Below are 15446 nucleotides of genomic sequence, written 5' to 3' on the forward strand. Positions count from 1 at the left end.
ACTCCTGTATTGCTACTCAGTTGCAATTGGCCGTCCCTTAAATTGCCCAGAAAGGGCTACATGAGGGCACGGGCTGACTTGCCTGGGTCATTCACCAACTTGTATGCCTCAGTCACATTCCTCCTCTTCTGCCAATGGAAACCGTTGTAGCAACTAATGCAGACTCACAAAGGACCCCTTTAAAAAACATTACACTTGCTGGAGCCAGGGAAGGCTTCCCTTGCTTCTAATAGCTGTCAGAGCCTATCTTCCAAAACCTTCTGTTAGTCCTGGATTGCCCTTCCTGCTCACCGAAGGGCTCCAGGCAACGCGCCAGCTCCCACAGATACATCCACAAATGGCTTCAAGACCTCTTTTCACCTTGTGGCAAGAAAAGGACGAGCCAGGCCAGACTCAGCCCAGCTGGAAGCCTTCCTTCCGCGAGAGAGAGACACACCAGGCATGCATACAGCCCCGTGACTCAGATGAACCAAAGACATGGCTAATTGGGTGTTGCAGTGCTCCCATGGCAAGAAGGGGATGGGGGTTGGGCTACCTTGCCGGGTTCGGCTTTCTTCCTCGGCAGCGAAATTTGCAGCACAATTAAAATGAAATGTTGGTGTCTGTGTTGCACATTGAAATATTGATGGAGGGAGGTATAAAGCATTTTATGAATGCACGCTTCCACTTTGTGATTTACTGACCCAAACACCATTTTCACAGAACCTACCGCGGAAGAAAGGGGGAGAGATGAAAGAGCAATAGTGGTTTTATTGCTGCAGAAAAAGGGAACAGAATTAAACAAAGTTAAATACAAGGTATTGAAAGATAGTCTTTCACTCTGAAGTTTAAATACAGCAGGAGTCCCCTCACTCCTGGGAAGGGTCTATTGAAGTCCATGGAGGTTTTTTCCCTTTCCTTGAGCCATACCATGTAATGCTGGGAAGGGGCTGCACTGCTTTTAACCACAGTTAAAAAGAGGTCAAGCCCCTAATTATAACAAGGCTTGGGGTAAAATACTTACAGCGGTGTCAGAAGACACACAGGTAGGACTCTCCACCACCTACATTTACCTGCCACTGTGTCTTTATTACTGAGCCCTGCCAACCATGGCTTGGCCAAATGGAAGTCTAAATCCATCCTTATTTCACAAAAGGCGGAGAGGAAATATTCAGAGTTCTTTAGTTAATGACCTAATTACAGGATAGGCTAAGAGGCCTTTGCTGTAGCAAGGACAGCAGCTGACTCTGCCTAAAGTCTATTTACCACAGGCATGAGTGGCAGATTTGCCTCAAGGATTTAGCCAAAGATGAGACCTCAGCATCCATCACACCTTGGGCAAGGGCAATGCAGTACAGCAGGGTACTGACACACCAACCAGCTCCAAAGAGGGTGAAGAAAATCTTGCTGGGATCCAGGAGGACAATTTAAAATACATAGTTTCATTTCACTCAGTCACTTACCCTTTTAGTTTTTGTTCTGCCAAATCAATTAATGAACTGCAGCAAGCAGTCAGGACTCAGAGAAAACATTATTAGCCCCCAGTAAGGGTCAGGCAGCCAGGCGACCCAAGACCCAGCCACCCCACTACCCACCAAGAGCCTTCTCCTGCCACTCCCCAGCCTTAGCTTCTCCTTTTATTACCTTCTGCTCCTCATAACCAAGCTGAAGCAAGAGAAAGGAGTTCCTGGCCCCATATGTGGGCTGGGAAAGGGTTGTGCAAGGTGAGCCCCTGTTAGCACTGCACATCCCTTGTTCTGGCACCAGACTCGCAAATGTCTTTCCTCTCCCTCAAACCCAACAAGCAGACGGGACTCAGAATTTGCCAGCTGTTTTCCCACAGGGTGGTAGAAACACCAGCCTGTCACTCCCTAGTGCTGCACTTGTTTCAGGGTTTGCATTGCTCACTTCCAAACAGACTGCAACCAAAGGAGTGGGGATGCATATGGACAACTCATTTACAGGGTAGCTGCAGGGCTACCAAGGCAGGGAAGGCTGGCAGGTCTCCGTCAAAGCACACAGAGCTGTGGAAAGCTCATGTCTTTTCCCCTTCGGTGTCCCCGGCCTCCTCCTTTCTTCACCAACCCTACAGAAACCTGCAGAAAGGGAGGGACTGGTTCACTCCAAGCTGGTCACAACTTTATTACAAGGACATATTGCAACATTTTACTCCAGATCAATGGAACTGCAATGTTTTCAAATGCACAGTGCCTCCAGATTCCAAGCTGAGGACACACAAACTGAGCATGGCTCTCTGCACTGACCCATGCACTGGAAAAAGAGGATTTGCATTGAACATACATGGAAGCACTGAATCTTTAGGATGGCACTCAGCCTACCCAATTCCAGGCTCCTTGATCTTGGTTCCCAGCCACTGTCAGGTCCTACTGGGGTCACAGACAGACCCTCACGGAGCAGTTCAGTGCACCCAGGATCTGAATCACCACTTGAGGTTCAGTCAAGCCACAAGGGTCAGATGAGGTACCCAGATGCTTTGCTTCAGGGTGTATGCTGGCTTGGGCTTAGCCCAGCTCTCAGTCCTACTCCACTTACAGATGCAGGCATAATCTTGTTTCACCACTTCTAATTACTACTTGTTCCAAAAATGAAGCTCTTTTCATTAGACTTCAAATTTACATTTTCTATTTACATGTCTTCCAAGTTTCATTTCCTTCGGTAAGCCCAAGAACTTGGCTTTCTGAGCCAGCTTAAAAATATTACATTTTGACCACATCTTTGAATTCAAGCATTTACATGTACAGTTTTGAACCCCTAGTACAAAGCAGATGTCCCATAAGCACACTATAATCTGAGGCAGAAGAAGCAAAAAACAGAAGCAAACCCAACAAGGCTGATTATTCAAAGTGAGCTTGTTGGAAGAGTCCTTACTAGCTACATATGCTGTGAAAAAAAAAAAAAAAAAAAAAAGGTTTGATTCTGTTTTAATATAGAGAGAAGTGATTTATACAACAGGGCAACTTTTTGCAAAATGAATTTTTATATTCCATGTTCCCTTTACAAGTAATTCACTCACTGCAATGCAACAAAAACACTTTTTTGAAGTTCTCAATTTACTATTTACTCAGCAGAAAATACCAGCAAAATAGGTCTGTAGAAAATTAAAAATATGCACACACTGAGAAAAACAGTAAGTGATAGATACCGCTCAATGAAATTCTATATGACCAATAGCTGCTGGTGGATATGTGATTTAAAGGTTGCATTAAATATCTGAAGCTTTAACTAATCACTGTATAGATAACTTACAGTGGTGGCTTCAGGCAAACGACTGATAGAAAGCTTCTCAGCAGATACAGACACGTATCAACAGAAGCAGGTCCGAGTAAGTTCTACAGGAAAAGCGGGGGGAAAAACTATTGGAAAAACAGAGAGCAAAACACAAAAGCCCAAGCAGTGCCCATGCACAGCAGCCTGGGAGGAGCAAGCCATAAAAATAATATCTGTTGTCCAAAGTGTGCAAGCCCACTTTGCATTTCTGAGGTTCTTACTGACAACAAATGGGTAGGCACTCCCCGCCCCACAGACCACCACCATTTGGGATGGCCAAATGGGTCTTTGGGCAGCAGAGAGTACACCTCCGCATGGAGTACAACACCTGACAAGAGTAGCAAACCTGCTCACCCAGCAAAACTCTTCAAAGCTTGGCCTTCATTCTCTTTTTTTCTTGCCAGTCAACAGGAAAGGATGTGCTTCAAGAGAAAGAGCAGAAGTTAATGAGAGCCAAACCCACCTCCCCCATGATGTTCATGGACTGGAGGACCACATGACATAATTCAAGAGCCGGGGACAAACCAGTCTCTCCAGAGGCCTCTCTGAGTCCTTTAAATTCTCTAATCCTAATCATGTTGATCTGACAAAAGGAAGAATTGCTTCGGGGAAGATTCAACTGGCAGGAAGCAAATACACGACTTCCCAGCATAAGCAAATATTTGCTGTGTTACACCAGGGCTCAGGAAATAACCTCACAGACAAGCGAGGACAGTGATGTCCTCTCATTCTGGAGAGCAACGTTGAGCATTCAGCAGTGGTTTCTCATCACTTCCAGGAAAACACCAGATGTTCGGTGATGTCAGGAAACACTTACAAGAACAGTAACTTCCCCTTCCTGGTGTTGAGGTTGTACATTCAATTTTGGTCAATTTAGGGTTACCTGTCTGCAGATGCAGCTACACCACTGGCAAAGATAATTTTCAGCATGGAGGAAGGTAATCCAGACATCAATGAGTATTGATCTTGGCTTTCTTTCCTTTGTGACCTGGGAGACATTCTCAGATTACTTACAAAATGAGAATAATCATATGTTATTTATCTGCTTTTAAAGAGGATCATGTACGCTTTTTCCCTAAGGATAATCACTTGGGACAAGAAGGATAAGAGCTGAAGTTACTGCCTATCTTATCCTTTAACAAACATACAACAAAGGGCAGGGAGGGGAAGAAAGAAAAACATCAGCAAGGTCAGTTTTCACCAGGATCAAGGAAGGACTAGACAGGAAACTGCCCTTTTACTGTCACTTTTGGCTCTTGCTCCTGATGTTGAAATCCAAGAACTAATGAAGACAGATGGGTTCATCCATGCTGTTGGGGTCTGGATACTAACAAAAATTACTTAATGGTCATGAGCTGTCACAAGGTGCATTGATTAATTAGCAGAGTTAGGAGGAGAGTGACTCTACTGGCATGTCAGCTGCTAATAACAGAGCCCTTATCAGTCAGGGAGTGTATCTAAAACAATGAGGCAACTGTAGGCTGGCAGCTCACCTTTACTGCAGACAACAAAGGCAAAAACTCTTCCAGGGGGCTTTTTTGCATCTCCCACCTCCTCCTAGGAAGGGATGTGTCCAGGATGAGTTGCTACAGGGCCAGGCATCCTCAAGGAGGAGCAGTGCCCTGGGGATGGAGGTGGCACATCTGACACGAGAGCATGGCCGCAGACCAGTGATGGGGAAGGTCAGCAGACAGGCACCCTGTTTCTCAAAGGTTCTGCTGTTTTCATCACTGCTTTTGCTTTTCCCTTTCTGCAAGGGGACCTGCATCCCTTTCAGATCTGCCCAAGAGGCCTCAGAAAAGACTCTCTATACAATGATTTTCTGCCATCTACCTTTTGAGGATACGAACTTTTACTGAGAATTTGGTCTTTAACACCTCTGAGGTCTTGATTTCTCCTTGACTCAGTTTCCTACCTGTACAAATAAAAGCTCCTCCCATCCATTTCAAGCATAACCTACTCAGAACAAAAAATATCTGTCTCTACAGGGCCTGGGGAGAAAAAAGAAAAAGAAAAAACACACACACCACAACACAAACCAGAAGCAGATTATTCTAGAGCTTTTCTACACTTCTGGAAAACAAACCAAAAAAAGAATTAACAAAAATGACCCCTAGGAGAGGAGAGCTGCACTTAAGTTTCCCAGGTGCCCGAAGGAATGCAGGGAATGATGATGAAACAGCTGTATCATATATACACACATTTGTTAGAGCATATACTGACACAGCTGGGAGACACTGGCAGCTCTGCAGAGTAAGACTAATTTTCACGTACTGAAAATCATCTTGGTGAAAGGCTTAGGAGTTAAAATTATCCATCCAACCTGACAGAGTGGTCATAATTTCAGCATCTAACATCTCAGTAATGCCTGAGACACAGGCATCATTCTGCATCAGCAGAAAGCAGAGGTCTTAATGCTTTTTGTTGACATGGCAGACTTGATCACTGGTGATTTGGAAAATAAGACAGGTGTTTTTTGGACCATGCTTACTGTCAATGAAGACAGAGGCACAGGGCAAAGAGGGGAAAGATCCTGGCCTGTTCTCCAGTTTGTTGAAGTTTCCTCCAAGCTCTAAAATACCCTTTCTGGGGCTCTGTAAGGAAAAAATTTAATTCCGTGCTCTAAAGCAGAGCTAAGCCTTCCAGCAGTGTAAACGAAAGCAAGTGAAATAAAAACCAGTATACTATTTCTTCCTCTTAAACTAAACATGGAGCAGATCTCAAGCTGCCTCTCAAATTCCATCAGAAGACGACACCACAAAGACAGTAAAAAAACCTTCTACACAACTCATCCCTGATAGTTGGTTACTTTTGTCAATGAACCTCAAGCAAAATGTGACCCAGAACCACAGCAGCTACGGTCTGATTTTTCTGGTTCATAGCCCGTGATGCAAGTATTTTACAGTGTTACCTAATGAAAGCTATGTACCGCTAAGCAAAATGGGAGCATTAAGCTGCAGTCCACACCCAAGCTCCAGAAGGAACAATTCAGATCCCAAATTTTACTGTGCAGATGGGGTGTGTAAGACACACCTGATTTCTTACCAGATGGGTTCTCACTCCTTCTCCCCACAACAGCCAAGTCTGTGCACTAGAGAACTGCAGTAGGCACCAGGAGGGTACCCAAAAACGCAAGTGCTTCAAAAAATCACAGTCCTCCCTCCCTCCTTATGCTGAATTTGATAGCAAAAGCAAGACTGGACTCCCAAGCACCTACTGAGGTGAGGTTCATTCAAATACTTCATGGAGTATCACTGCTGATTTAGGGCACCTCTCAGTCATATCAGCTACTAGTTACCTGCTTAAGAAGTCACCAGACTTGAGGGAATCAGCTTTACCTGCTCAATAGTGCATCAGAAGAGACAGTTGAGTTATTGCAGAGCAATGTGGCCACACAGGCTTCAAGCATGCAGCACTACCACAGTTATCTGCATTTATTTACATGCTGGGCATTCATTGCAAACTGCTGATCAATAGCTGGTTCCTGGAGAGAAACTCATCTCTTTGCTGAGCAATGCTGCTGCTAGCACACAGAGGTTGCTTTTTGATCCTGCTGACTTATGTCCTTGCTGCCACAGCAGGCAATATCGCATCTCCCAGTTGCACTGGAACAGTTGCTCCTTTTTGCTAAAATAACGTGCTCAATCCAGGAATATGAGTTTGGGGACAAAAATTCCTGTTTTGTTCTCTTTCTTCTGCCCTTGGCCACTGGGTTTGTTCCTGTCCCAGGTTCACTTAAACCAACTGTTCCTTCTTTACTTAATTTGCAGGCAGTTTGTCTAAAGCCATAACCACCACATTGTCTGAGGAAGGGAAAGCACCAGTAGATGAGCTCTTCTGAGACTGATGATGTGTCAGAGGTGGGTTCCCCAAAGCACCCTCACATTGGAAACCCTCTCATCCCATGAACAAACATTGTCTCCCCATCATGAGGCACACTACTGCTCCTCACCTTCCCTTTGTGTGACCAGCGTGAGGACCAAGCTCTCACAAGGACCCTTGGAGGCCTAATGGTTCAGAGCAGTCCTACAAGACATCCCCTCCTTCCAGAAAAATAGTGAAGTCTCTTTGCCAGCAAAATCCTCCTTCCCAGCACTACAACGCTATCACCAACATCTTTACTCTTCATGGTCGTTCAAGCAGACAGCAGCAGGACCCAGTGAAAGCCATCTTCCCATAGGACATTATCTCTGAGATAAGGACACGGGGCAGATGGTGCCACCGAGTAATGTCCCCCAGGAGTTCACAACACCAGTGATTTTCCACCTTCAAGTCAGAAATGCCCACCTCCCTTTCTCCTTCCTCCCCACCAGCTTCAACACTTTGCCTTTGCGAGGTCATAAACCCAGCCTACACCAAACAGCAATTTCCAAGATCAGTTCAGGGTACTACTCAGACAACTGTAAACAGCATTTCAGAGGGATGTAAACAGAGGTTCAAGAGCTGAGGCAAACCACTATGAGTAACAGGTCCCTCCTTTTGAGCCCAAAGTCCCTCCAAGACACAGCTGTCACAGGAGGGAGCTGCGGGAGCCGGTTAGAATTAAACACAGCTCCATTTCACTGTAGCACATCAGCAAACTTCCAGCCCAGGCTGTGAATCAGTGACAGTTTGTAGTATTTCATCTCTTTCCTCTTGCCATGCCTGCCACAGGAACTCTTTATCGTCAGGCTTCGAAGCGAGCTGTTACGTTATTCAATTTGCTACCCCCGACGGGTGAGGTACAGTGGCATTTTGGTTTCTTAAGACTGCTGCATACACAATTTTCCCATTAATTTTTATCGTGCTTCGAACAAACAGTGCAGACAGCATGGTCCAATGGTTGTCTCCACTAATAGCAGGAACAAGCAAAGCAGATGAATTCAGTTTGTAAGACACAGTACAAACTCATTAGGCTGGGGAGACATAGAAGAGGTAATATAAATAAGAGAGTAACGTCATCAAAAGAGTATGTTTAATGCTAATAAGAAAAAAAAAAAGTCAGCACTGCACCTGACATGAATCTTACCCATGAGTTTCTACTATCAGATTCTGCACCAAAAAAAAAAAAAAAACCAAAATTTGTATCTCCGGCCGCTCCCCCTACACCATGGTCCACTGAGATATTACCCCTGTGCTTCCATCAGTGAAACACACTTCACCCAGCTCACCTACTGGCCTTCTGGGGAGGCTGGACATGAAGCTGAGCACCTGCTGAGTGCCCAAACAGACTCCCACAGACAAACTGTGAGGGACCATTTATCACAAAAAAAAAAAAAAAAAAAAAAAAAAAAAAAAAAAAAAAAAACCCCCCCCCCCCCCCCCTTTTTCCCCCTATTCAAAAAAAAAAAAAAATACTATGAAACACCTCCCAAAGGCAGATCTAAGAAACAAAATTCATTACTGTAGAGCAAAGCTCCTGGAGTTGGCCATCGTCCCTCTCATAGCCCACAAGCTACTTGTCTCTATATCCAAGGAAATCACTGTCTTAGCACATTTTTTTTTCTCCACTCACTTATCATCATCCCCTGTACATTATTACCGCTGTTTCCTTCTAAAGCAACCATACATGTTAGATACCTCACTAATCTGAGCTACTGTTTTCAACTAATCTGGCTTTGAAGCCTGATGTTTCTAGTCCCAACGGAAGAAGAGCTTGTACGCCCAAAAACATCTCTACCTTCTCTAATCCTGCCCAGTAAAAGGTCTCTGCAGGCAGACCTTGCCTTTACATCCGCACCCAGAGCCCCTCTCCTGTCCCTACCTCCAGGCAGCTTTCTATAAGACCTGGAACTTCACTGAGCACAGCCACTCTTTAGCAGAGTTTGCTCCCGGTTTTTGGAATCAGATGGGTTTCTGTGAGCCACAGCCCTGTGCCCTCCTGCCAGGGGCTGCAGTTTCAGGGAGCTCTCCCATTTCTCAGCATTTTCCTGACCCCTAGTGACAAGACATGGTTGTACAGCAGCCACTTTATATGCAGCACCCAACTCTCCCCGCATAAACAAGGAGCAAAATTCAGTTTTTAAGATGGGAGAAACGTTTCCAGATCTGTCAAGATACTCGTCCCCCACAATCCCTGCAAATGTGCCGGAAAATCCAACCTGTTTATCAAAGAAACTCAAATTCAGACTGAATGTCAGGAAACAAGCTGAATGCAAGAAGTTTCCCATGCCCCAGGCTCCAGCTGTGCCCAGGGAAGGCAGGTTACAAGATCAATCCATCACCAGACTGGACAAAGCAAGAGGTGGGGAGAAGGCAATTTTGTTGTATTACTTTCCCCCAGGGCAAATGCATCCTGTTGCAGGGAACCGAGTGACCTTGGCAGGGTAGCAAACTGTATGATCTCACCGCCAGCCACCATGGACCATGGAGCAAATTCCCAGGGACCTGAAAGACAAGAGTTGTGACACAGGAGTACACCAGCTGCCAGGGCCCATGATCCTTGTTTTTGTCACACCACCTGGTTTCAAGGACAAACACAGAGTCAAAGCAGGATTAGCCTGGCCCAGCCCCCGAGTTTTCAAATATAATTCATGCCAGACTTCTCTGCGCATCAGCTAGCAACGAGTTGTCTCGTCCAGCAGCAGTTTAACACATCGGAAGGCATCCACAGCAATGAGCACTCAGGTACTTTGGACTCAGGCTTGCATCCTCCTCCTCCTCTGCACGCTGCCTGACATCAAGGCCCTTCACCCAAAGCATCATGTGAGCAGGCTGGACAAGCCCTGGTTTGTACCAGCCTCCAATTTATTTTGTTCATTGTGCTGAGGCCAATTCCTGGCCCTCACTGACTTTGATAAAACGATGCTACAAGAGGAAGTCTCACACAAGAATAATTAATGATTCATCTCTATTTATTGGGCCCTTTTGTCAACTTAAACTTGTCGCAACTGCCATAAATCCCCTTCGGTGCTAAACAACTCTTTAATTAAATCTGTTGTGCCACAAGAGCAATGTTTCAGATACCAGTGGAGTAGTCAATTAAAGATGTTAGTCCACCCTGGCTTAAAACACCCTCTGGGTGCTGAGGTGATTGTGACCCTGTCCCAAGCTACATGCTCAAATGCCATTAGCATGGATGCAAACTCTGAAAATGTATTCCTGGTGAATTCCTGAGGCACTGCAGCTGGTTAATTGTTTCCCTGCTGACTAAGCAGTTGTTCCCCCCTGCCCACAACACATAAGTTTCAGTCTCATCACAGGAGCAACCTCAAAGCTATAAATACATGGACAACTCAGTACCCACCAGGTAAAAATCTGTTCCCCCATCTCATGGGTTACTAACGGTCCTCGTCTGTGCATCTCACAATTCACGGAAAAGAGGTGAAGCACAGCAAGCCCTTCACCCTCCTGAACAGTGGGAAGAAGGAAAGGCAGATGGTGGTGCCAGACCTGAAGAAGAGCCAGGCACATCAGTTAAAGATGAAGCAAACTAACAGCACACCCAGGACTTTCTAAAGGTCTTCTCTAAGGAGCAGGGACATCGTGACACAGGATCTAGTTCACAGCATCTCCAGCTGCAGACAGAAGTGGACCTGGGAAATGCAAGAACAGCACAAGCACAACTGAAGCTTCTCCCTTTGTCTGCCTTCACCTACTTTCAGCCCAGGAGATCTTCACATGATGTGTGGTTTCTATTTAGTAAACCCCACTGGGTTTCTCCTGGACGTGACAGACAAACCTCTGCCATGCAGTGCTGGAGGACACCCACCCTTCCTCCAAAGTACAATATAAAACAAACAGCTAGCCCTGTAACCAAGCCTTGCTTGAGATAAGGCTCCTTCTGCCAGTGTCATCAGCAAACATCGCCCTGCTGAGTCAGCGGCTCTGCTAACAGCCCATCCAACACAAACTTGCATTGCAGCAAACAAGACGGACAAAGCCACCATCTTTCTTTGGCTGGTTAATCCCATTTGCTTTGTGAGAGGGCCCAAGATGCAAAATCAGGGTGAATTTACCACCAATGCTAAGCCCATGGGTCCCAAGGGATGCCTGGAAAAGCACACCTGCAGGAAGATGCCATTGAGCACATTTTTAATACTGCTAAGTGAGGAGCCAGAACAGACTATGGGAAAGGAAAAAAAAAAAAAGAGGAAAAGAAAAAAAAAATCAAACCTCACAGAGGAATCAAAGAAAACAACAAACCAAATAAAAAAAATAAACAAAAAACCCGAACAACATTTGTTGCTGTGTTGGAGAGTCCTGACTGCAAGCAGTGACAGGTTGCAGCCAGCACTCTCACAGAAGGAAGGTAATGTCCCCTCTTCCTTCAATGGGGCTATCAAAATGTTTCAAGGAGCATGAAATGAGAAAGGGGGGAAATACAAAAAGCAAATCCTGAGATGGGAGACAGTGCACAGCTCTCAACTAAAGCAGCTCTCAGGGTCAGATACATTTTGTTAAAAACTTATTGACAAAATAAAAATAATAGCAGGCGAGTGATAGGAGAGCTCCCCCCAAACACGCAGAAGCCCTTGTGGGTATGTAACAGCAACGTACGCGTGTGGGTTTAGCTGCCATTGACCTCATCAAAGGAAGCACAACTCTAAACCAGACAAAAAGGGAGGAAAAAAGAGCAAAAATCTGTTCCAAATAAACAGGCACACCCCCTTCACAGGGCTGCAAACTGCTCTGAGCAAACACCTTGCCCAACATCACTGAATTAATCATTAAAAGCAAATCTAAAGGGTCCCACCTCAAAAAGGGAAATTAAAGCTGTGCAGAGAGGGAGTGTCATGCACTTAAAGGTTCATGAGTTGGAGCCAAAGAACCCCCCCCTCCCCCCCCAGCAACAATTTCACACCGTAGATGGAGGAAAATCGCAGCTGCCCTGTTGACACTTTTTAGCAAAAGCACATCCCTCTGTGAGAGATCTCTCACACGTAAGGCTGGCAGTTAAGGCTTGATTTATAACCTAGGAGAGAAAATGCCATTACAAAGGAGCTGGGTAATCAGTAGACACAATATAATTAATCATTTTTCTCCTGATGTTCTCCAACCAGAGAAATTCTCACCTCTAATGAGCTGAGGTGTCTGTCAGTTGCTCTGTACTGGCAGCACATGTATTGGCAAGGTAAATAGCCGCACTGGAACAAAATCCAGCAGAGGGAAAGCAGGGTATCGTAAGAGACAGGGTATTTGCTTTCTCTCCCGCCTCCAAATCAATAGGAAGGCCAACAGAGCCACTGTCACATAGTCAAGGTGCATTCGAGGCCCTGACAGGTCACCATCAAAACTGCCACTGCATTTTCTGGAGAAAACTGCAGCTGAGATCCCCTGAACACAGCTGTTACCTGCAGCACCCAGATCTCCACCTGCAATTTCACAGCAACATCTCTTCCTTTACCTCCTGCCTATGTCATTATTTACAGGGGCACTTCTGCTGGGCCGTGCTGATGAAACTGCCAGTCCTCCCACTTCAAACTTATGTCAAGAAAATATTCTGCTGGCCTTTCCCAACCTTACAAACAATCCCACCTCCTGATTTCATTGCTGGAAGCTGCACAGTGCAATTCCTCATCCATATCAAAGCTTCCAGCTTCATATCTGCACATAATTATTTTCTTCTCAGGTGCTGCATTGCTCTTCAAGTCTTTCTCCCCAGACAGACACTCGGGGTCTCCCAGAACACAAAAGATGCTAATTTTTCCTTTTCATTACCCTGGCAAGCAAATCTATAGAGGGCAAAAAAAAGGAAAGGAAGAATTTGCCTCCCTTTAATTTGCCTGCTGGAGAAATAAATCATCCATGGCACCCACGAACCCTAACAGCAGAAAACAAAATGTGCACACAAGGGTATGTACAAGGGATGTATGTCACACCATATTAAAAATTTCCAGAATCAGTTGTTTCAAGGGTAAAGAAAGCCATGAGGGCATAGCAGGGTGCTGAATTTCTGTCTACCACATCTATCAGCACAGTACAAAATTGTTGTCAGCACTGGAAAATTGCCTACCACGTGAGCGGGTTTAGCAGACGATGAGCTACAGGACATGGGCACAAATCCGGCAGGCCTGGAGAGCAAAAACACCTCAGAGGGCAGCAAACATGCAGACAGTTACCTTGGCAACAGGAGAAAACACCTTAAAAATGTTCAGAAGCGTTGTGCTGCACACACTCCCCCTGCTACCCTGGCTCTTGGTCCACATGCTGCGATATGATCCAGGCTGTCCCTAGGCAACCCACCCATACCGGCTTTAACTGCCCCTCTCCATCCCCTTCTGCCTTTCTCTTGTGCAACAGGTTATAAAAGTGACCCTACAGTGAGGTGTGGGTGGTTCAGGGGTGGGCGCATCACTGCTCTGTCGTGCGGAGTTCAAAGACACCCTGTTTGAGCATCCCCCGAGTCCCAGGGTCGCCCATAGGCAGGTGACCGCTGCCGGGCAGCGTTGGGAAAGGCACTGGCAGCAGTTCGCTGTGGGTGGACCCGGCCCCCTTGCCACGCCTCCCGCCACCCCGCACAAGCTGTGGCTGCACCGGGCTGCGGTACAGGATACTGTCGTCCACCACCCGCCTGGACTGGGGACCGAGGCCACGGAGACCCGCCGGAGATGGTAAGTTGCTACTGGGAAATCCGGCTGTGGCTTTGCAGGCAGTGGCAAACGACAGGGCTCAGAGGTTTGAGCGGCAGCTCTGGCCTCTAAGAGGCAGGAGGAAAGGGAGAAAGGAGCAGAGCTCTGCGCTGTGGTTAATAAGTAACGCAGTGAGCTCCGCCAGCTGCTGCTGAATTACCAAAGCCAGCGCTCTCCAGGCGCGGCTCCTCTGCGAGGGGGAGGGAAAGGGTCGGTTAGCAAGGTTGTGCTGCCAGTGCGACCCTCACTCAGATACTGCATGCCACCTACGACCCCCACGCGTGTTTCGCCTCCACAGCCTGTGAAACCCACCCTGTCCAGCTGGAAATCAGCTTTTTTTCACAGCGGCAGAGGGGACAGGAGCAAAGGACTGTGGGCCTCACAGCATACCTCGCTCCAGCCCTGCTTGCAGGTCCTGCTCGCGCCAGGCCTCTCCCCTTTACCTTCTCCTAAGTGACAAGTCACACTTAAAAGGGAAGATGTTTGTTAGAGCAGAGAGGGTTTTTTCATCCTCAGAAAGCCCAAAGCTCTCCCAATTTCCCACGCTGTTTTTTTTCCCCTCAGTTGCACAAAGCATCTACATGGTTTCCTGCTCGGAAAAAAAAAAAAAAAAAAAAAAAAAAAAAAGAAATCCCAATGCCTTGGCAGTTGAGAGCCAGCAAAAGAAAACAAAATAATTAAATTTCCCTAATGAGAAGAATGTGTTTTAAAGGAGAAAGCACATATGAAAGCATTAGCATTCCATACTGACAAAAACAGCAGGCTGGCCAACATGCTGGAGTAGAGAAGGAGAGAACGGAGTGGGGTGGAGGGTGCAGAGGGTGCTCTAGGCAGGGAGTCTGCTACCAGACAGTTGGAATAGCTGGCTTATGTGTGGTCTGTTGGCCAAAGCTTGGCCTAGCCATGCCTCCTGCAGGCACTGGGCTCTCAGAGAAGAGCTGGGTCTGGAAAAACCCCCAGGGCCCATCCTCCCACATAGTCACAAGGACAACTAAACCACATCCATTCCAAGCAGCCTGGTTTCTTGCTCTGCCCAGGGGAGGCTGACTCGGCACCCAGCCCCCTCCATCCATACCCCTCTGTTCCAGGCAAGCAACAGCTCCGGCTTTACAGAGCCTTTCCTCTCTTTAGCACCAATACACCAGCAGGAGCTTTCAGCCTCTGTTCCCAAAACCCAGCACAGCCCTCACCCCGCTCCCATCAGTGTCTCCTAGGGCCACCCCCATGGATGTCCCCCTGCCAGTGGCCCCATGCAGAGCCAGCCTCCACCCCCACCTTATCCAGTTGCTAAGCTACCTGTACCCAGCTTATCACGCCATCAGTGCAGAAGGGCAACGGCTGAGGGCTTATTGCGCTGAGCTCTGTTTACTCACTACCTTTCCTCCAAACCGAGAGCTCGCGAAGGGATGGGATTGACGTTAGCAGCAGGGGGATGGTGGAGCTGGGGCTGGCAGGGTGGAATCCAAAATGCCATACAAACTGAAAGGCAGCATGAGCGGCTTGCACGCTAGCAGCAAGGCTGGAGCATGCACAGGCAAGGAAGGCTTTCCCCAAACATCATGCAAGAGGAAGAGCATGCAGCCTCTATGCCAGGGGGACAGGAACCATCCCACTCCCACCACCCCCGAG

General features: G+C 46.9%; 1 protein-coding gene across 1 annotated transcript in view; it reads left to right on the forward strand.

Annotated features, from left to right (window-relative positions):
• Positions 1–13610: 13610 nt before the first annotated feature.
• The window catches only part of PCBD1 (pterin-4 alpha-carbinolamine dehydratase/dimerization cofactor of hepatocyte nuclear factor 1 alpha), a gene marked incomplete at its 5' end in the record, with an annotated part of 4412 nt that continues 2576 nt past the window's right edge, over positions 13611–15446 (forward strand). Inside the window, one exon of the mRNA XM_010076373.1 lies at positions 13611–13799. Within this exon, the coding sequence (XP_010074675.1) occupies positions 13611–13799 (189 nt within the window). The remainder of the gene's footprint in view (positions 13800–15446) is intronic.

Source organism: Pterocles gutturalis, unplaced genomic scaffold (assembly GCF_000699245.1).
Source record: "Pterocles gutturalis isolate BGI_N339 unplaced genomic scaffold, ASM69924v1 scaffold19873, whole genome shotgun sequence".
Taxonomy (NCBI): Eukaryota; Metazoa; Chordata; class Aves; order Pterocliformes; family Pteroclidae; genus Pterocles; species Pterocles gutturalis.